Source organism: Giraffa tippelskirchi, chromosome 13 (genome assembly GCF_054371585.1).
Source record: "Giraffa tippelskirchi isolate mGirTip1 chromosome 13, T2T-mGirTip1v1.2.pri, whole genome shotgun sequence".
In the NCBI taxonomy this organism is placed as follows: domain Eukaryota; kingdom Metazoa; phylum Chordata; class Mammalia; order Artiodactyla; family Giraffidae; genus Giraffa; species Giraffa tippelskirchi.
The window spans coordinates 16,878,118-16,900,172 of NC_137287.1; the positions used below are offsets into that span (position 1 = coordinate 16,878,118).

The 22,055-nt window shown below is 48.8% G+C and overlaps 1 protein-coding gene across 8 annotated transcripts in view; it reads right to left on the reverse strand.

The window, feature by feature from the left end:
* The window catches only part of KATNIP (katanin interacting protein), a 231,238-nt gene that overhangs the window by 25,858 nt on the left and 183,325 nt on the right, over positions 1-22,055 (reverse strand). For all 8 annotated transcript variants that reach the window (XM_081553378.1, XM_081553377.1, XM_081553381.1 and 5 more), the window contains 3 exons: positions 6,959-7,684; positions 5,724-5,929; positions 3,032-3,110 (listed from right to left, as the gene is read on the reverse strand). In XM_081553378.1, the coding sequence (XP_081409504.1) occupies positions 3,032-3,110; positions 5,724-5,929; positions 6,959-7,684 (1,011 nt within the window). The remainder of the gene's footprint in view (positions 1-3,031; positions 3,111-5,723; positions 5,930-6,958; positions 7,685-22,055) is intronic.

Genomic DNA, 22,055 nt, shown 5'->3' on the forward strand with positions numbered 1-22,055 from the left:
AGAGCACATTTAGGATTTGGGATACAGGGAGGAAAAAGGTAAAGGTTCAGAGAGGGCATCTTTGGAAATCACATGTCTCAAAGTGGGCAGAGGGTCCTTGGTTAGCAGGTTCTTCTGCCATCCTGCTGGGTAGAGACACAGAGAAATTACACTTTTCTTGCAGCAAAATGGTCTGGGAGCTCTACTCCAGGGCAAAACTCCCCAGGGCATTGAAATAACATTTCTGAGAAAGGTCAGAAGCCAGTTCAACAGGAAAAACATTTGCAGACAGCATCTTTGGGGGAAATCATCGGACGGAGGGGACACTGGATGCTTCCGGCCTTCCTTCCTTCCTCCTTCTTCTGGTTACGGCGCTCTAGCCTCCTCTGAAGCACCATCAGGCTCTAAAGATGGGCCTCTGACCCAGGCCAGGCCAATCCATGTTTTCCATCCCATTCATTCCCTTCCCACCAAGGTGAGCCACAGTGATTAGTTAAGCATGGGCATGTGAGCCAGGTGAGCGGACATTCCAGAAAGACTGTTGGACTTACTGGGAAACAAAATTTCTTTTACAGGGATTACAGGGTAGAGCTTCAGGGAGCTCCCATGTGGACAGAGTCTGAAAGGGAGACAGATAAGAGACCGAGAAATGGGGCAGAAAGACGGAGGGAAACACCAAGACTTGATGACATCATTTGCATACCTGGATCCAGCAGTGTGGGAAACTAGCAACCCCTGACCTTTTTAGTTACATGCACACGTGTGTGCTCAGTTATGTCCGATTCTTTGCGACCCCATGGACTGTAGCCTGCCAGGCTCCTCTGTCCATGCGATTCTTCAGGCAAGAATACTAGAGTGGGTTGTCATTTCCTTCTCCAGTGGATCTTCCTGACCCACAGATCGTCTCCTGCGCCTCCTGTACTCCAGGCAAATTCTTTATCACTGAGCCTCCGGGAAGCCCTTTTAGCTACATAAGCTAAGAAATTTCCTTTTTTGTTTAACTCAGTTTGAATTCAATTTCCCTTATCCCCAGCTCCCCACCCCGAATTCTGACCAACCTAGGGGAGTCCAGACTAAACCAGAAACGACTGCTGTCTCCCAATTTTGTGAGATGCTGACTCTTCCCAAAGATCTCTCTGGAGTGTATTGAGTGGTGAGGACCTGGATTGTGAATTCAGACAGACTCGGTCCAGTCCTTGACCTCATACTAGCTGTGTGACCCCGGGTGGCTTTCTCCATCTCTTGGAGCCTCAGTTTCCTAACCTCATCTGGAAAATGGGGAGAATAAGAGCCGAGAGTGAGATAAGGCAGGGAAAGCTTCAGCACAGGGCCTGGATGGGGGACGAAATCAAGCCTCAAACCGGGTCCTGGCCTACATTGGATTGGCTTTCAAATTGCTTGGTTGTCCCTAAGTCCCAAAGTAATTGAGAGAGAGTTCTGGGAAGTACGGGGCTGAGGATTCTTCCTCTTTTCTCAGAGGTGATTTGTGCTTGTGGAATGAGGGAGGGGAGCTGAATTCTCACTGGGCAACACGGGGATGGGAGGGGATCATAGCAAGGCCTTAAGAAGGGGGTGTGGAGGGCACTGTAGGACTCCCCCCAGATCCCACCTCCCACCCCCAGGGGTGACGCTCATCCCTCCAGGGGCTGAGAGTGTTGATGGCTCACACTCCTGACCCAGTCCCCACACTGTGACTACACTTGGCGTTACCCCTCCCCAGCCCGTAGCAGGTGACCTATTAACACAGGCTTGTAAAGGCCCAGCCCCCTTACTCAAGACAACTTCAAGGGGCCTTTGAGCTCCCTGCGGGGCTGGCAGAGGCCTTGGTGTGACTGCCCCGAGCAGCCCAGTTCTCTGTGCCCAGCCCTGCTTCCTGCCCTCCCCCAAGAGCACGCCCCAGTAAACTCCATCTCAGAGGCTGCTTCTTGGGAACCCAGACAGTGACAGTCGACGTCCTTTTAAAGGGCAGAGACGGAGAGCAAGGGCACACCAGGCGGGCATGGCCTGCACAGAAGCTTGGGGAGGCGGGGGCTCAGGAGATGGGGATGGGGAGGAGCAGAGCAAAGAGGCGGCTAAACTCTGACACCTTAAGGCTCCGTTCTGGAGATGATGGTGGGGAGGTGGGGAGGTGGGTGTGACGATGCCATGGCGCATCTCTTCCTCTCAGAAGATAACTGGAGGTGCATGGCGGGCACAGAGGGCAAGAAAGAGCAGGAGGGGAGGTGGCAGTAAGCAAGCTGGCAGGGCCTTGTGAACAGGGAACGGGAGGCAGAGACCACAGCCAGTGTGACCAGGGTCTGAGGGTCCCCTAGGACTCAGGCAGAGGTGGGGGACGTGTGCCGAGTCAGAGAGGACCTGGCCCGGGGGGCACATGGGCAGAGGGCAGAGAACAGACACAGTGAAACCCATTCGGGATCTGCCCGGAGACCACCAACCAGCAGCCGGCTGGGCAAACACATGTGTGTTATGTTTGGCTCATAGAGTATTTTTACAATATTGTAAAATTAGTCACCAACATTTAAAAATCTGGAGATTTCACGTAAAAATCCAGATTTTTGACTTTTTAGAAGAGTGGGCACCTGGGCCGGTACTCCTGATGCCCCGTCCCACCTGGAGCTGGAAGGATGCAGGCTTCCTCTGCTCCAGCATGTGCTCTGCAGCCCAGTCTGAAGGGGCAACTTGAACCCTGGACCGACAGATGCCCAGGTCTCTCCGGCTCTTACATCTTCTTGTTCTATAACTCTGGGGCTCCCACTGCAGCCTCCGGGGTCAGGGCTGCAGCTAAGACATCAGACGTCTGTGTGTGGCCCTCTGGGAGGGCACACTGCCAGGAGGACCGCTACTCTGAAGGGCTGCAGCCCTGCCAGGGCCAACGAGCCCAGTGCCAGCTGGTTTCAGCCCTGACTTGTCCCAGGGCCTGGTGTCTCTGAGCATGGTACAATCTCCTCCACTGTCCCGGGAAACCCTGTCCCAAGCAGCCATGACTCCCTCCCCACCCGCGACCCCCGAAGGTCCTCCTTCCTGCGACACTGCCCCAGGGGAGGGTACTCACAGATGCCATGGTAGACGCCTGGCTCTGGTGTGGTGACGTCAGGGACAGGGGGACTGGGGGGCAGCTCTGGCTCCAGGCCCTGCACACAGGGTGGGGGAGAAGCAGAGGGAAGGGGTGATTCTAGTGATACCCACGCAGCTGGCTGGCCATTCTTCCAGCTACTGCTGCCCACCTCGTGCCCCAGGTAAGTCCCAGTGTCTTTTCCGGTGTTTTGTTTTCTGCCTTGGTGGGAGCCCCGTAACTGGTAATACGGGTGGGCCCAGAAACCCTCTTGCATCTGATATCTTTGCCGGAACCTCTTACTCTTAGGGGAGGTGTTGGACACTAATCAGCTCAGGTGATCAGATTTTCTGGACCAAGGAAGGACTCTATCTAGTTTATCCAGCGGGCTGGAGGAAGGAGGGAGAGAGAGAGAGATCGGGAGGGAGGGACGGAGGGAAGAAGGAGAAAGAATTCAAACGTAGAGAATGGTTCTCAACTCTGGGGCCTGTGCATCTGCATTAAAAAAAAAATCTTTTGGCCGCTCCGCATGGCATGCGGGACCCTAGTTCCCCAACTAGGGATCAAACTCTTGCCTCCTGCATTGGCAGCATGGAGTCTTAACCACAGGGCCACCAGGGAAGTCCCCCTGTATCTGCATTTTTTAAACCTTCCCATGATTCCCATGGGCAGGCAGATAAAGAATCCCTGGTCTATAGACAGAATGGGCCACCACACCCTGCTGCTTGATCTCTGTGTAACTGTAAACTTTTCTCATTAGATCTCTGCACTGTAAATCAGGGTAGAAGTGCCTGTCCTTCACAGATGGGAAAGTGTTAGTTGCTCAGTCATTTCTGACTCTTTGCAACCCCATGGACTGTAGGCCACCAGGTTCCTCTGTCCATGGGATTCTCCAGGCAAGAATACTGGAGTGGGTAGCCATTCCCTTCTCCAGGAGATCTTCCTGACCCAGACAGGAAAGCTGAGATGCAAAGAGAGGTGAAGCCACTTGTTCGGATCTTAAGAGTTTTAGTGGGGATAGTGTTTGGGTACCTGATGACACCCTAATGACCCCTCAGTCCAGCCCCCTCAGGCCCCTGCCTGGCTCTGGGGAGGAACAGGAGGAAGGCTGTCTGCCAGAGGTTGTCCTCTAACGTTGAGCAGCCTCGGGCCACCAGGAACACTGCCGCCCTAAAGCCCACGTTCCTTCTCTTGCGTTCCCCAGCCCCCTGACCTCCCTGAGCCTTCTAGGACGCCCCCTGGTGGATGGACAGACCTGGACACCTAGCCGAGCCCCTGCTAGAGGTGTGACCCTGACGTGGCCTCCCAGAGCTTGCTGTCCTTATTGCCTAGGCAGAGAGAGTGATTCCGGACTTCACCATGTGGAAAATGGTGGGTGAGTGAAAGGCTTCGAGGCCATCTCTCAGCTGGAGGCCCAGGCAGCGAAGCCAGACCGCAGACATGTTCTGCGGCCCGCAGAAGGTTTGAAAATACTATGAATTGGTGGCCAACATTTTTTTTTACTGGGGAGGCTTTACATAATAATCCAGATTTCTGGCTTTCTTTGAAAGAATCAGGACAATCACTGGCAATGGGCTAGCTTGTCTGGTGAGGGGAGGACAGGAGTCTTTCCCCATCTTACGTGGTGCTCTGTGGGCCTCTGCAGGTTGCCACCTGTGAACACTGTGGGATCCACAAGCCGTATCACTGCTCCGTCTTGGTCGTGACCTTCCTGTAGCTGAAACCTTTTGTCCTTGGTTCCTGGTTGGTTGTTTCCACTCTTCTCCCCACCCTCTTTAACTATGTCCTCTTTCTCCTATGGCCTTGAGATCATCCCCGGAGACCCTGGCATCTCTTCACCCTGACCACTGGTCTTTGACTTGGGCTGACCCTTGTCCTGAAGGTCATCTTTCATTTTCGATAATTAGTCCATTAAAAGCACAGACTTGGGACTTCTCTGGTGGCCTAGTGTCTAGGACTCCGCACTCCCAATGCAGGGGGCCCGGGTTCGATCCCTGGTTGGGGAACTAGATCCCGCATGCAGCAACTAAGACCCAGTGTGGCCAAATAAACAAAATAAATAAATATTTGAAAAAAGAAAAGCACAGACTTGGTAGAGTCTTGCATTCAAGTTCTAGCCTTGTTACTCCCCCGCGGTGTGTCCTTGGATAGGTCCCTTAGCCTGTCTGAGCCTTGGTTTTCTCAATAGGATATTATTAATCATCTCTACTCCAAGGGCTGTGAGGAGGGTTGAACACCAAGCCAATGTCCACGACTGATCACGATATGTTCCCAAGAAGCGACTGCCAGGATCATCATTATTTTAATTCTCAAGTCCGCCTATTAAAAGCATTTGCAGCCCTTCCATCAAAAACAACAGTGAGTGATCAAAACGCAACCCAAAGCAAAAACTCCCCCAAGACTGCCAACCTCTAAATTACAGAGATGACACAGAACTGATTTCCCCAGCTTTGATTAAAATTTGAATACTTTCTTCACTTTGGTTTAAAAAAATAATAATAATTAGAGAATGAAATACGACACACAGCACAAAAAATGAAGCAGGAAAATGGGAAATGTCAAAACAGGGGCGCCAGCAGCTTACGGGACATCCATCTTCATTCCTCCTGCTCTACCCTGAGTCAGGAGCAGAAATCTATCTGGGGTGCCGTCCCTTCACCCCCCACGCTGCTCCCCTCGCCACCAGTCCTACCCGGTCGTCAGCCCACGAGCCGGCCTGGGTGTACGGCCTCTCTTCCCCCTGGCCGTCGGCAGTGCTGGGCCTCCTCAGCGCCTCCTCACTCTGCACGCTGCACAGGCTCTCCACGTCCAGGTCAAATGTCTCATCGGAGCAGAAGATGGCCTCGAGAATATCATCGTCGGTCGTGAACAAGATCGTGTCGCCAAAGTGCTCTGGAGCTGACCGGGGGACCGGGAAGATAGAAGAGTCAGCTCATCCCACATCGCAACGATGAGCAGATCGGGAACCTAAACCCATCAATCTTCGGGCTAGGAAAATCCCAACCCACTAACAGGTCTTGATTTGAATAACTGAGCCTTATTCCTTACATCTTTGCAAATGGAATTCACGGATTCCAAGAACCACATAGATCTAATGAAGGCACCTAATCTAAAGAGGGCGGCTTCCCTGGGGGCTCAGACAGTAAAGAATCTGCCTGCTATGCGGGAGACCCGGGTTCCATCCCTGGGTTGGGAAGATTCCCTGGAGAAGGGCATGGCAACCCACTCGAGTATTCTTGCCTGGAGAATCCCATGGACAGAGAAGCCTGGCGGGCTATGGTCCAGGGGGTCCTAAAGAGTCGGACACAGCTGAGCGCCTTAGCACAGACAATCTAATGAGGATCACTGTGATCTGTCATGAAATAAGGCACCAGTGAGGCACTGAAGCTGATCCTGCTGGTGCCCTACACGGATACTTTGCTGGTCCTTGTAGGGGGCTTTGCCTGGAAGGGTGTGGAAGCTACGTCCCCCAACCAGGGGAGCCTGGGGGTTCCAAAGCCCTGCTACTTTGCCATAAGGCAGGACAGATCCTGAAATGTACACTCCCGAGCGCCCCTTGGGATCAGGCTGAGGCTGGGCTTCCCCTGAAAAAGCTTCCTTCCTAGCTTCTCCCCTGACACTTCCACATCGTACACCCCTCCCTGCCCTACAGGTTCTCCTGAGAACACTCTCTCCATCAATCACCTAAGGAAGGATTCCCCTCATCAGACTCAGGCCCTAGGAAGCTGAGCAAGGCTGGTACCCAGAGGAGGCATCTCAGTAAGGCCAGCTCTTGCACACCCAGCTGCAAAAGGCAAGGAGAGGGCCAGGTCTAGGAAAGCAGAGGGATCTATCTGTCACTGGCTAGCCACTAAGTTTAGTTTCTCCTCAGACCCTCAGCGAGTAGAGGGTAGGGGCTTTGAGAACATTCTTACAGCCATACCGTACCTCCCGCCAGGGTTCCAGAGGCCTTGGCGATTTCTCCCTTAAAGATGTACTGCGCGTCTAACAGTATCGTGATGTCCTTCACGCCCCGGAAGGAATGGATCCGTGATTTATTGTAATTCCATATCCTGATCAGGGCGACCTGGCAAGGCTGTGCGAAGTCCATGGAGATGGAGTGGGACTTGCCCGGCGTGAAGGGGGCCAGCCAGACGTGCATGTCGTCCTGGGTCCTGTTCACCCCATCGATGAGGTTACTGACCACGCGGGGGTCTCTCCCGTAGGCTGGTAAGATATTGATGTCCGGGGGGTCGGCTTGAATGTTCTCGATTCTCACCGGCTCTCCCTTGGAACTGAATATTTCTATCCCGTTGAGGCCAACGTAGTGCCTGTCCCCCCACGTGGACTTGATGTCGATGACCAGGTGCTGTCCATAGGGCAGGACGGGGATTTTGAAGTCACCCCCGTCGTCTGTCTCCGGGGAGCCATGGTCCTGCCCTTTCATGGGCTCCGCCTTCTCCTCCTTCCAAGGGGGCGGCTGGTCACTCTGCCGGCTGCTTTTCTGCTGCTGTAGGAACTCGTCCAGGATGTCGCCCTGGAATTCCATGCTGGAGATGCGTCCCCGGTGGGAGCGGTCAAAGGCCGTGAGGGAGTCCCACGATTCCTGCGAGGTGTGTTCCTGCTCGCTGTGCCACCGGGGTCGTAGTGGCGTCCGGGTGGACCAGGCGTCTTCTGGAAGGAAGGACACAGGAGGGGTGAAACTCCATTAGTGGTGCATAAGGCAGTGGGGATCCTTAAACAGTGTCTCATCCGGTGGCTCTCAGCTAGGTGGGGGTCACCCTCAGGGGGATATTCTAGAAACCGTGAGTGTTTTTTTAAAAACCTTTCTATTTTTTTATTGGAGTATAGCCAATTTCCAGGTGGCACTAGTGGTAAAGAACCCGCTCATCCTTGCAGGAGACGTAAGAGATGAGGGTTCGATCTCTGGGTCAGGAAGATCCTCTGCAGGAGGGCATGGCAACCCACTCTAGCATTCTTGCCTAGAGAATCCCCATGGACAGAGGAGCCTGTACAGTCCATAAGAGTCGGACATGACTGAATTAACTTAGCATGGATGCATAGTCAATTAATATAGGCCCAGTGGTAAAGAATCCACCTGCAATGCAGGAGACACAAGTTTGGTCCCTGGGTCGGGAAGATCCCTTGGAGAAGGAAATGGCAAACCACTCCAGGATGCTTGCCTGGAAAATCCCATGGACAGAGGAACCTGGTAAGCTACTGTCCATGGGGTCACAAAGAGCTGGACACAACTTAGCAATTAAACAACAACACAGCCGATTAACACTGTTGTGATAGTTCCAAATGAACCCCAAAGGGACTCAGTCATACATATACACATATCCATTCTCCCCCAAACTCCCCTCCCATCCACATAACATTGAGGAGAGTTCATCGTTCTATACAGTAGGTCCTTGTTGGTGATCCATTTTAAATATAGCAGTGTGTACCTATTGACCCCAAATTCCCTATCTCTTCCCCCGATTCTTCACCAGTGGGTGGTGTGATGCTCTTGGCTGTCTCAGTGCCCACTGGCCCTGTTGATACTTGAAGGGCGGGGCCAGGGATGTGACCAGGAATGGTCCAGGCACAGAGTCTGGTCTCCTGTCTCAGGCACCATTCAGGCTGGCAAAAAAAACCCCAAAAACCTGTTTGTGGCCACCCGAGTCTGGAATCTTGTTGTTTTACAAAGAGACAAGTATTTTTCGATATACTTTGTATTTTCTAAAAATGCGACGACCATGCAAATCAAGGGAACACTCCTTGGTTGTCGGAGGACCTTTGCCGGAAGTCATCTCCACTTCAGAAACTCACCCGACCCAAAGTGATGCGGCTGCCTGCAGCGTCTGAGTTAGCAACCCCAGGGTCTGCTCTGCAGGCTGCCACAGCCATGTGACTCTAACGGGGTTTTTCAAAGACTGCCGAATGGCAGGTAGAAGGTTTGTGAAAGAATGTTACGTGGGGGGTCGGGGGGGGAGCCAGAGATGCCATTTCAGATGTGGCCTCTTGTGTGGGCAGCATGTCCCAACGTGTTCATATCATTTCTGGGTGGGGAGTAGGAAAGATTTGAACTTTCTTCTTTGACATCTTATCTTCTAAGTTCCCTATGTGTATTATTTTTATAATCAAAGACAAAATTCTATTAAAAAAGCCAGATGACTTAGGTATACTACAAGGTGGGGAATTTACTTCTACTTGTGATGAAATTGATTCCAAGAGCTGAATTTATGTCTGGAGCATGTGGAGAAGAGGGGCCTGGCCCTCAGGGGTGGCTCCGAAGGCCCTGCCCTCCTCCTTGTAGGATATTAAAGCCTGGGGTTGTGCATCCAGCAGTGGCCGGTCCCCCCAGCCAAGCCACGGCTAACTGACATCTAAGGGTGTCATTCTGGAAAAACAGCAGCTGACGACACCGGCATTCTGTTTTCTCTCCTTTCATCTCATCCTGTGCCCTGTACTCCATTTTCTGCCTGTCTCCTACGGGGCCTGACTCCATCAATTATCTCCTCTCTCCGGAATCTTCAATCACTCCTTCCCCACAGGCATCTCCCCTCTCTCTGCCTGCAGACATGCATAAATCTCTCCCACCTGAAAGAAAAAGGAAGCTGACCTGATCTTGTGGCTACCTCCAACTGCCGTCCTATTTTCTCCTTCCTTTCACTGCAGACACTGCATCCTCATGACCACCACCCTCTCTTTACCCCCTATAACCCAGCTCCTCTGCGCAGAGCTGTCGCTTTTTGCCAGCCCAAGCTTCACTTTTCCTTCTCGTTAGAACGAAAATCCCGATTTTTCTTTGGGTACCCCTTACTTTTAGGCCATGCAGCTTAGGTAAATGCTGACAGCATCTTTCCAAGCTGGGTTCATGAAACGAACTATGGGGAAGGAGAAGGCTCTCCTTAAATTGGTGTTGCTTCCTAGGAGGTACTAGTGGTAAAGAATGGGCCTGCCGATGCAGGAGACGTAAGAGACCCAGGTTCCATTCCTGGGTCGGGAAGGTCCCCTGGAGGAGTGCATGGCGACCCACTCCAGTATTCTTGCTCGGAGAATCCCATGGACAGAGGAGCCTGGTGGACTATAGTCAGGGGGGTCGCAAAGAGTCGGACGTGAATGAAGCGACTTAGCACGTGTGCACCCTGAGCTGGTAGGATGGTGAGATGGAGTGGTCAGTGGCCATTGGCTACATTGTGGGGATGGGAGAGCATGGCTGAGAATGAAGTGGGCGGATGTGAACTGAGAGCTGGAGAGTCCTGATGACAATTATATGATCCCCTGGATCCAGCCATGCCTGAAGTCAAACCCCTGGTGGTTTTCTGTCCCTTGCATCCATAAGAGTCTTATAATTCCCACCACCCCTCCACTGAAGCAACTTTATCCAAGTACAAAAGACTTCAAGCACACAATCTTTCTCCATCCTCTGTCCCTCCTTGACATCCCAGGCAAGGTGGGTCCCCCCTCCACCAGCTCAGGAGACATCTCTTCCTGGTTCTCCACTCTCCCCTGCCGAGAGCGCCTCTCTCTGTGTCACAGTGCCCTCCACTCCTCCCGGTACTCGAACTCCGGCTGCACCAGAAACCCTCAGCCCCATCCCGTCCTCCCCCAACACTCCCTTCATCCAGCTTCTGGCTCCCGTGCAGGCCCCGCTCACTGTCATAAGCCAAGTTCTGGCCCCTCTCCCTGGGGTACCAAGTTCCCATTCCCATGATCCCTTGGAACATTCAGACATGTCCATTCTGTCACTTCCAACTCCAGATATCTAAAGTGGAGTTGATCAAACCCTCTAACTGGCATTATCTCTACTATACTGGTGATTCAGATGGTAAAGAATCTGCCTGCAAAGTGGGAGACCTGGGTTCAATCCCTGGGTCTGGAAGATTCCCTGGAGAAGGAAAAGGCAACCCACTTGACTATTCTTGCCTGGAGAATTCCATGGACAGAGGAACCTGGCAGGCTACAGTCCATGGAGTCTCAAAGAGTTGGACATGAGTGGGCGACTAATGCTTCTCACTATGATACTGAGAATAAAGAAAATCTAACTCCTCACTGTGCCCCCAGGGCCTTGAGTGTGACTGCCCCCCACCTCAGCTGACTTCTCCAGCCTCACCTCCCACCCTTCTCTCCATGAGCATCCCACTCCAGCCGTGCCAGCCTTCCATTCCACACACACAAGTCTCTCCTGGCCTCAGAGCCTTTGCCCGCATGATGCCCTCTGCCAGGAATGCTCTTGCCCCAGAGGCCCACTACACCAACTCTTCTTGACACCCTCCTTCTGGAAGAGGCCTTCTCTGCCCTCTCCCCTGCTGCATCCCAGGGCCTGGCACAGAACCGGTGCCTGGATGTGCTCCTAAGTGTATGTCAGTAAAGGGATGGGGGATTGGCACCACTATCACGTCCCCCCCGCCCCCTGTGCTCAGGGCTGGAGGCCGAGGGACTTCCCCCTCCACCTGTCAGTCCTCCTGCACCTCCTCACCACCCTCCACTTCTCATCTGTCATTAACAAGACCCTAGGAGTCCCTCCCATCCTTGCCTCCAGGCGTGAGGCTTAACATCTGGCACAAGGAACTTCCCATATGGATCGCCACCACCTCAGTTTATTGTGATTTGATTTCCACTGACTGAAATGAATGGGCCGGGCTGGTCTTCAAGGGCACCGAAGGAGAAAGCACCAAAAGTCATGTGCGTCAGGGACTCAGCGTGCCTTTCTCTGCTGGGGTGTGCGAGAAAGGCAGGACTTGGCTTTCATCCTGTGTCTGCTTTCTGACCCACTCTCCCCTAGAGAGGTATGCTCTGGGTTTTAAAAGCGGAGAGGTGTAGGCTTCGCCCTGCACCTCTCAGATGTGACAGCAGGCTGGGGCCAAGTTTCCCTCTGTTTGCAGTAGGACAGGCGACTCGTTAGTCCTTGGGAGTCAGGCAACTGCTGGGATCAGTGCTTTGTCCTGTCCATCAACATTCCTCCCCACAGATCTGAATGGACAACAGAAAGCTACTGCTTTCATCTGCAGTCAACACGGTTTGGGAGGGACCAATATGAGATGACGGGACTGAAGGCTCAAAACCACTTGGTGGAGATTAATATGAACGGCAAAATGCTGAACTTCACTTTATAAAAACCACTGGCACCACCATGAAAGTGTTAGTTGCTCAGTCATGTCCGACTCTTTGCGACTGCAGGCAGCACAGCCCTCCAGTGTCCTTTGTCCAAGGGATTTTCCAGGCAAGAATATTGGAGTGGGTAGCCTTTCCCTTCTCCAGGGGATCTTCCCAACCCAGGGATCGAACCCAGGTCTCCCACATTGCACGTGGATTCTTTACCATCTCAGCCACTAGGGAAACCCTGAGGTAGGCACTAATTGCTACTAAAATGGGAAGTGAAAAAGCACATAGTGAGATGCAACAGAGCCACGTTTATTCTAGGTGAATAGCCATAGCTGATAGGACAAGAGGTGGGCACCTGACCCAAGCCAACCAATCAGCTTCTGCTGTGAGTCTTTGGAATTGAGGTTTCCCTTGTGGCTCAGCTGGTAAAGAAGCCACCTGCAATGCGGGAGACCTGGGTTCGATCCCTGGGTTGGGAAGATCCCCTGGAGAAAGGAAAGGCTACCCACTCCTGTATTCTGGCCTGGAGAATTCCATGGACTCTATAGTCCATAGGGTTGCAAATTGGACATGACTGAGCAAATTTCACTTCACTTCACTCATGTCAGAGAGAGAGACTGCAAGGCCACTTCCTGCTATTTTGCACAGAGCTGAGAAAACTGATCTCAGGAGGAACAGTGAGGGAAAATGGACCTGCAGAGAAGCAGAAGGAGGGCCCAGCAGCCCTGGAGAGTTGAGGAGAAGCATCCTTGGGGCCTGCTGGCTTTCTGGCTCCTCCTTTCAATCCCATGCGATGCTTCCTGTCTTTGCAGGGCCAGAGGCTTCTCAAATAACACCCCCTTACTGTTCAAACTGGACTGATGAGATTTCATTCACTGTAGCTAACTGAGCCCTGATAAAGACATTTCCAAAATGCAGATGTCGTTACAATGAGATACTTTGTTGGACAAAAGGATTTCCAGGCTCTGTCTTATGATGACCGCAGGATTCCAGCCCCAGAGAGGAACTTGGGCAGTCATTCACTCTGCAAGCACTGTTGGAGGGCTCGGCCCGCACCTTTCCTGGGGGCATGGCTGGGGGATTTGGCTTTATGTAATGAATAATTTAACATTTCTAAGCAACGCTCCTTTTTAGCATGACCAGCTTAATAAGCATGAAATCTCAAGAGCTCAGTTCTTAATGTGTGTTGAGCCACGCAGTGAAATGCCTGGAAGGAAATTAAAATGAGACAAAGTCTTCTGATTGTGGACAAGTTAGAAAAATGCCCATCACCTCATAACTCCCAGCAGTTCTCTCGGTCTGTTTACCAGGAAGGCTTGGAATCACCTAAGCCTTCTGGGTGCAGGTGGCTGATGACAGCAGGGCAAGCAGGGCCCTGTAGGGCAGTAGCATGAAGCATGGATGTTGGAGCCGGGCTGTGTGTGATGTTCAGTCGCTTCAGTCATGTCTGACTCTGTGCCTCATGGACCGTAGCCCGCCAGGCTCCTCTGTCCGTGGAATTTTTCCACCAAGAATACTGGAGTGGGTTGCCAGGCCCTCCTCCAGAGGATCTTCCTGACCCAGGGATTGAACCTGAGTCTCCTGAGTCTCCTGCATTGCAGGCAGGTTCTTGACCGCCAAGCCACTGCAAAACCCAGCAGGGCTGTCTGGGCTTAAATCCTGCTCCAACCCTTATTGGTTGTGTGACCTGGGGAAAATTACTTAAATCTCACTTTTTCTTTTCTTTTTACAATCATATGATTTGCAGGTGTAGTTCAATATCTGTATACACTAAAAAGTGATCACCACCATAAATCTAGCTCCCATCTGTTACCATAAAATTGACCTCCTTCATCCATTTCACTCACACTCCAATCACCTTCCACTCTGATAACCACTAGTCTGCTTTCCATGTCTGTGAATTTGTTTTTATTTTATTCTGTTTATTAGAGTCTACATATGAGTGAAGTCATCAGTATTTGTCTTTCTCTGTCTGACTTATTTCACTTAGCATAATACCCTCAAGGTCCACTCATGTACATTACATTGTACATGTATTATCCATGTATATCCATGTATATATGTACCATATCGTATCTTTCGTATTCATTCATCAACAGACACTTAGGTTTTTTTTCCCATATCTTGTCTCTTGTAAATAATGTTGCAATGAACATGGGAGTGCATATAGCTTTTCAAATTAGTGTTTTCATGTTCTTCAGACAAGTACCCAGAAGTGTCATAGCTGGGTCACATAGCAGTCTATTCTTAATATTTTAAGGACTCTCCATATTGTTTGCCATAGCGGCTATACCAATTTACATTCTCACCAACAGTGTACAAGAATTCCCTTTTCTCCACATCCTCTCCAACATTAGTTATCTCTTGTCTTGTTGATAGTAGCCATCCTAACAGGTATGAGGAGGTATCTCCTTGTGGTTTTGATTTGCAGTTCCCTGATAATTAGTGATACTGAACGTCTTTTCATGTACTTGTTGGTTATCTGTATGTCTTCTTTGGAAAAATGTCTATTTATGCCCTCTTCCCACTTTTAAATCTGTTTTTTGTTACTTTTGTTGTTGAGTTGTATGAGTCCTTTATATATTCTGGATATTAACCCCTTAAAACATTAGTTATAGCAATTTTTTTATAGAGTCTTTAGGGTTTTCTATTTCAATATGTAGTATCATGTCATCTGCAAATAGTGACAGTTTTTATTTCTTCTGTTCTGATTTGGATGATTTTTTTCTTTCTCTTGCCTAATTGCTATGGCTAGGACTTCCAATGTTGAATGAAAGCAGTGAGAATGTGCATCCTTGTCTTGTTCCTGATCTCTTAGAGAAAATGCTTTCAGCTTTTCACCATTGAGTATAATGTTAGCTGTGAGCTTTTCATATATGGTCTTTATTATGTTGAGGTATGTTCCCTCTCTAACAAACTTGTTGAGAATTTTTATCATAAGTAAATGCTGAATTTTGTCAAAAGCAATTTTTTTTACATCAACTGAGATAATCATATGATTTTTATCCTTCATTCTGTTGTATCACATTGATTGATTTGTGGACACTGAATCATCTTTGCATCCCTGGAATTCAGTTCAGTTCAGTTCAGTCACTCAGTAGTGTCTTACTTTTTGCAACCTCATGAACTGAGGCACACCAGGCTTCCCTGTCCATCTCCAACTCCCAGAGCTCACTCAAACTCATGTCCATCGAGTCGGTGATGCCATCCAACCGTCTCATCGTCTGTCACCCCCTTCTCCTCCTGCCTTCAATCTTGCCCAGAATCAGGGTCTTTTCTAATGAATCAGTTCTTCGAATCAAGTGGCCAAAGTATTGGAGTTTCAGCTTCACCATCAGTCCTTCCAATCAATACTCAGGACTGATTTCCTTTAGGATAATGGTTGGATCTCCTTGAGAGTCCAAGGGACTGTCAAGAGTCTTCTCCAACACCACAGTTCAAAAGCATCGATTCTTCAGCACTCAGCTTTCTGTATCTTTATCTCTCACATCCATACATGACTACTGGAAAAACTTTGATTAGACAGACCTTTGTTGGCAAAGTAATGTCTCTGCTTTTTAATATGTTGTCTAGGTTGGTTATAGCTTTTCTTCCAAGCAGCAAGTGTCTTTTAATTTCATGGCTGCAGTCACCATCTGCAGTGATTTTGGAGCCCCCCAAAATAAAGTCTGTCACTGTTTCCATTGTTTCCCCATCTATTTGCCATGAAGTGATGGGACCAGATGCCATGATCTTCATTTTCTGAATTTGGAGTTTTAAGCCAACTTTTTCACTCTCCTCTTTCACTTTCATCAAGAGGCTCTTTAGTTCTTCTTCACTTTCTGCCATAAGGGTGGTGTCATCTACATATCTGAGGTTATTGATATTTCTCCTGGCAATCTTGATTCCACCTTGTGTTTCATCCAGCCTGGCATTTTGCATGATATACTCTGCATATAAGTTAAATAAGCAGGGTGACAATATACAACCTTGACATACTCCTTTCCCTATTTGAAACCAGTCTGTTGTTCTATGTCCAGTTCTAACTGTTTCCTCTTGACTTGCACACAGATTTCTCAGGAGGCAGGTAAGGTGGTCTGGTATTCCCATCTCTTTAAGAATTTTCCACAGTTTGTTGTGATCCACAAAATCCCACTTAGTAATGGTGTGTGAGCCTTTTAATGTACTGTCAGATTAGGTTTGCTAATATTTTGTTGAGAATTTCTGCATGTATATTCATCAGTGATATTGGCCTGTAATTTTCTTCCTTTCTTCCTTCCTTTCTTTCTTTTGTGTTGTACTTGTCTAGTTTTGCTTTCAGGATAATACTGACTTCATAAAATATTTGGAAGTTTTCCCTCCTCTTCAATTTTTGAAAGTGTTTGAGAAGACTAGATATTAAATCTTCTTTGAATGTTTTATAGACTTCACCAGTGATGTTATCTGGTCCTGGGATTTTGTTTGTTGGAAGATTTTTGATTACTGTTTCAATCTCTTTACTAGTAATTGGTCTATTTACCTCTTCTATCTCTTCATGATTCAGTCTTAGAAGATTGTTTGTTTCTAGGAATTTGTTCATTTCTTCCAGGTTGTCCAATTTATGTGTATAATTGTTCACAGTAGTCTCTTATGATCTTTTGTATCTCTGTGGTATTAGTTGTAACATCTCTTTCATTTCTGATTTTATTTATTTGAGCGCTTTCTCTTTTTTTTTTTCTTGGTTAGTCTAGCTAAAGGTTTCCCAACTTCATTTATCTTTTCAAAGAATCAGCTCTTAGTTTCACTAATTTCTTTCTATTTTATTTTAGTCTCTACTCCATTTGTTTCTGTTCTGATCTTTCTTATTTCCTTCATCTACTAATTTTGGGCTTCATTTGTTCTCCTTTAGGTGTAACGTTAGGTTGTTTACTGGGGGTTTTTCTTATTTCTTGAGGCAAACCTGTGTTGCCATGAACTTCCCTCCTGGAACCACTTTTGCTATATCTCACAGATTTTGGTATGTCATATTTCTTTCTTCCTTTTTAAAATTCTATTTATTTATGTTGCTGTGCAAGGGTTTTCTCTAGTTGCAGTGTGCAGACTTCTCATTGCAGCAGCTTCTCTTGTTGCCAAGCATAGGCTCTAGGGAACATGCGCTCAGTAGCTGTGGCTTGAGGGCAGAGAGTGCAGGCTCAGTAGTTGCGGTGCACAGGCTAGTATGGGTCTGTTTGGGCTCATCTTATTCAGAGTTCTCTGGGCTTCCTGGATCTGGATGTCTGTTTCCTTCCCCGGGGAAGTTTTCAGCCACTTTTCCTTCAAATAATTTTTCATGCCCTTTCTCTTCCTCTGGGAGCCTATAATATGAATGTTATTCTTCTTGATGTTCCAAAGCTCCTTTAAAATATCTTTATTTTTTTAACATTCTTTTTTTCTTATGCTGCTCTGTCCCTGGGTGAGTTCTATTGCTTTGTCTTCCAGCCTGCTGATTTGTTCTTCTACCTCATCCAATATGCTATTGAACCCCTCTAGTGTATTTCATATATTTCTGCTTTATTGACTATGCTAAAGCCTTTGACTGTGTGGATCACAATAAACTGTGGAAAATTCTGAAAGAGATGGGAATACCAGACCATCTGACCTGTCTCTTGAGAAACCTGTATGCAGGTCAGGAAGCAACAGTTAGAACTGGACATGGAACAACAGACTGGTTCCAAATAGGAAAAGGAGTACGTCAAGGCTGTATATTGTCACCCTGCTTATTTAACTTATATGCAGAGTACATCATGAGAAACGCTGGGCTGGAAGAAACACAAGCTGGAATCAAGATTGCCGGGAGAAATATCAATAACCTCAGATATGCGGATGACACCACCCTTATGGCAGAAAGTGAAGAAGAACTAAAGAGCCTCTTGATGAAGGTGAAAGAGGAGAGTGAAAAAGTTGGCTTAATAAAGCTCAGCGTTCAGAAAACTAAGATCATGGCATCTGGTCCCATCACTTCATGGCAAATAGATGGGGAAACAGTGGAAACAGTGTCAGACTTTATTTTTTTGGGCTCCAGAATCACTGCTAATGGTGACTGCAGCCATGAAATTAAAAGATGCTTACTCCTTGGAAGGAAGGTTATGGCCAACCTAGATAGCATATTTAAAAGCAGAGACATTACTTTGCCAACAAAAGTCCGTATAGTCAAGGCTATGGTTTTTCCAGTGGTCATGTATGGATGTGAGAGTTGGATGGTGAAGAAAGCTGAGCGCCGAAGAATTGATGCTTTTGAGCTGTGGTGTTGGAGAAGACTCTTGAGAGTCCCTTGGACTGCAAGGAGATCCAATCAATCCATCCTAAAAGAGATCAATCCTGGGTGTTCATTGGAAGGTCTGATGTTGAAGCTGAAACTCCAATACTTTGGCCACCTCATGCGAAGGGTTGACTCATTGGAAAAGACCCTGATGCTGGGTAGGACTGGGGGCGGGAGGAGAAGGGGACGACAGAGGATGAGATGGTTGGATGGCATCACTGACTCGATGGACATGGGTTTGGGTGGACTCCGGGAGTTGGTGATGGACAGGGAGGCCTGGCGTGCTGCAATTCATGGGGTCGCAAAGAGTCGGACACGACTGAGTGACTGAACTGAACTGAGTGTATTTCACAGTTCAGCTATGATTTCTGTTTGATCATTTCTTACATTTTCTATCTCTTTGTTGAAGTTCTCACTGGGTTTGTCCATTCTGCTTCCAATTTCTGTGAGCATTGTCTGACCATTATTTTCAACTTTTTAGCAGGTAGATTACTATCTTTGTTTTGTTTAGTTCTTTTTTGGTAGCTTTGTCTTGTTCTTCGATAGGAATATATTCCTGTTTCCTAATTTTGACTAATTCTCAGTGTTTGTTTCTATATATTAGGTAAATCAGCTACCTCTCTTGGTCTTGAAGGAGTGGCCTTATGTAAGAGATACCCTGCAGGGCTCAGAAGTGCAGTTCTGCCTGGCAACCAGAGCCAGGTGCTCAAGGGGTGTCCCCTTGTGGGTTGCATGCACGCTGTTGTTGTGGCGGGGTCATGGGTACTGCTATGCACTGGGGGCAGGGCTAACCCCTGGAAAGACAGCAATGCTGGCCCGATGGCTGCTGGGTTCTAGTGGGCAGGGTTTATCACCTAGTCAGCTGTGAGGTGTGGGGGTGGGTAGGGTTCTAAGTGGGGTGTGCCTACTGGTGCTCAGACTAGAGGGGGAATTCCAAAATGACACCCACAGGCACTGGGATCGGCAGAGTAGCCTGAAATTGCAAAAATGGCTCCCTCCGGTTTCTCAGTTCCCAGGGAGCATCCAAAATCATTCCAGCAGATGCTTTGAGATTAGTACGTGGGTCCCCTTCACCTGTGGTCCATGCACTTTTTAACTTAGCGTTTTTGTGCTGGTTTTCAGGTTGAATGACTCTGTGAGTGAGCCCTTTAAAAGCTAGCTTTCCATTCTCTGCAGTTCTGTAGTTTGGGGTGTATTCTTCATTGGTTTTCAAAGCCAGATGTTTTGGAGGCTCATCTCTCATGTGCAGGATCCAAGAATTGGGGTGCCTAATGCTCAAATTCCTTAATCCCCAGAGAAAGTAACAGTACCTGTGTAATCCTCCCATCTGCAGACTGTCATGGTTGGGGTATGGTTTTTTCCTTAATGAGATCATCTCTCTGCCTCCCTTACCCACCTTGATGCTGTCCTTTTACCCTTTCCTGTGGAGACTTTGTTCATCCAGCTTTCAGGTCCTTTTCAGGGGGAATTATTTCACATGCAATTGTAGTTTTGTTGTGTCCATGGGAGGAAGTGCGTGGGATCTTCTTATGCCACCATTTTGAACCTTCCATCTTACCCTGCTTTCTTACCTCACATTTTCTTTTTTAAATTAATTAATTTATTTTTGGCTGCACTGGGTCTTCATTGTTGTGCATGGGCTTTCTCTAGTTAACAGCGAATGAGGGATGCTTGCTGGTTTCAGTGCACAGGCTTCTCGTTGCAGTGACTTCTCTTGTTGCGACTCGCAGGCTCTAGTAGTTTTGGTGCACAGGCTTAGCTTCCCTGCAACATGTGGAATCTTCCCAGAGCAGGGATCGAACCCATGTCCTCTGCATTGGCGGGTGGATTCTTAACCACTGGACCGCCAGGGAAATCCCCACATTTTCTTTATCTGTAAAATGCGGCTGGTATGAGAATTAAATGAGCCCGTTTGAGTAACATGCCCAGATGACAGCCTTGTTTACTGCAAACATGCCATGCACCTAGCCATTGTAATTCTTTCTTTTCATCATTCCTCCCATACACTGCAGGAGACCCACCATGAGTCAGGCACCCGGTCCCGGGATGTGCACATGCTAAGTCGTTTCAGTAGTGTCCAACTCTTTGTGACACCCTGGAGTAGAGCCCACCGAGCTCCTCTGTCCGTGTGATTCTCCAGGCAAGAATACCAGAGTGGATTGCCATGCCCTCCTCCAGGGGATCTTCTCGACCCAGGGATTTAACCCGGGTCTCATTATGCCTCCTGCATTGGCAGGTGGGTTCTTTACCATTAGTGCTACCTAGGAAGCCTGAGGTCCTGGGGATCCCAGCACAAATAAGACACGGCCCCTGCCCCCAAAGAGCTTCTTGGTCCTTTTCTTCCACTCTGCTCTCCTCCCTGATACACAGTCTCAGGGTTAAGTCTTGGCGGAGTGGGCAGCACAATCTGTAAGGCTGGGGAGTCAGAAACAGAAGCTCTGCCTGGGAGAAGGGAGCCATCTCTCACCATGGAAAGGCACTCAAGAGTCTGAGGGAACTGCTATGCCCTAAGTGACATCAAGGGTCTGAAAGAGACCACAAACTCTCCACATTTCTAAGTATAACTCAGGCTAAATGCAGACCTTTGGGGTCTGTCCACTAGACAAGAATAGTTCAGGTGCTAATGTAATTCACTAAAAATATATACATGGGCTTTGCATATCAATGGCACCCCACTCCAGTACTCTTGCCTGGAAACTCCCATGGACGGAGGAGCCTGGTAGGCTGCAGGCCATGGGGTCGCTAAGAGTCGGACACGACTGAGCGACTTCACTTTCACTTTTCACTTTCATGCACTGGAGAAGGAAATGGCAACCCACTCCAGTGTTCTTGCCTGGAGAATCCCAGGGACGGGGGAGCCTGTTGGGCTGCCGTCTATGGGGTCGCACAGAGTCGGACACGACTGAAGCGACTTAGCAGCATACCATCATCCCATGCTGCTGCTGCTGCATCACAGAGTGGGGATGCTGCTGCTGCTGCTGACAACAATAATAATAAACAGCAGCAGTGAACATCTGTTGGGTGTTCTTATGTGCCAGACTCAGTGCCAAATGCTGCCCATGTATGATCTCATTTGATCCTCCCAGCTTCTATCCCACCATGAGATGGGTATTATCTGCATCCTTCCAAATGAGGAAATGGAGGCTCAGAGGGATTTCAGAACTGGCCCACAGTTTGGGTTGGCAGTGGGGAACCAGGATAAACATTTGATTTCAGGGCTTGTGCTTCTGTGTGGTACAGAGTGGGTATAAATCCAGAGGATCTCGAGATGAACCCTGTCTCGGTAGGTCCAGGAGCTTTGTGGACAATAAAGGACGTAGAAGCTAGTGTTGAAATAATGGCCCCCACTTCTGGAGCACACTCCACATGCCAGGCTCTGATCACTATTTTGAAGCCACCATCTCATTCATTCCTTACAACACTGTCGGGGGAGGGCCAGTCATGTGGGTTCATTCCCATTTCACAAATGAAGATGCTGAGGCTCAGAAAGTGGAAGTGTTCAGCTCTACAGGACCCAGGCTAGAAGTCTCAGGTCTACAAGTAGCAGAGTCTGAATTCAAGTGGTTTGACTCGTGTTGCTCTGCTACATTCTGCCCTGGTAGCCAAATCTGAGTGCAAATACTCAGAAACCCAGACATTGCCATCTCCTTTCAGATCTTTTAGAGATAATCTACTGCAAAGTTCACAAAGCAGGTG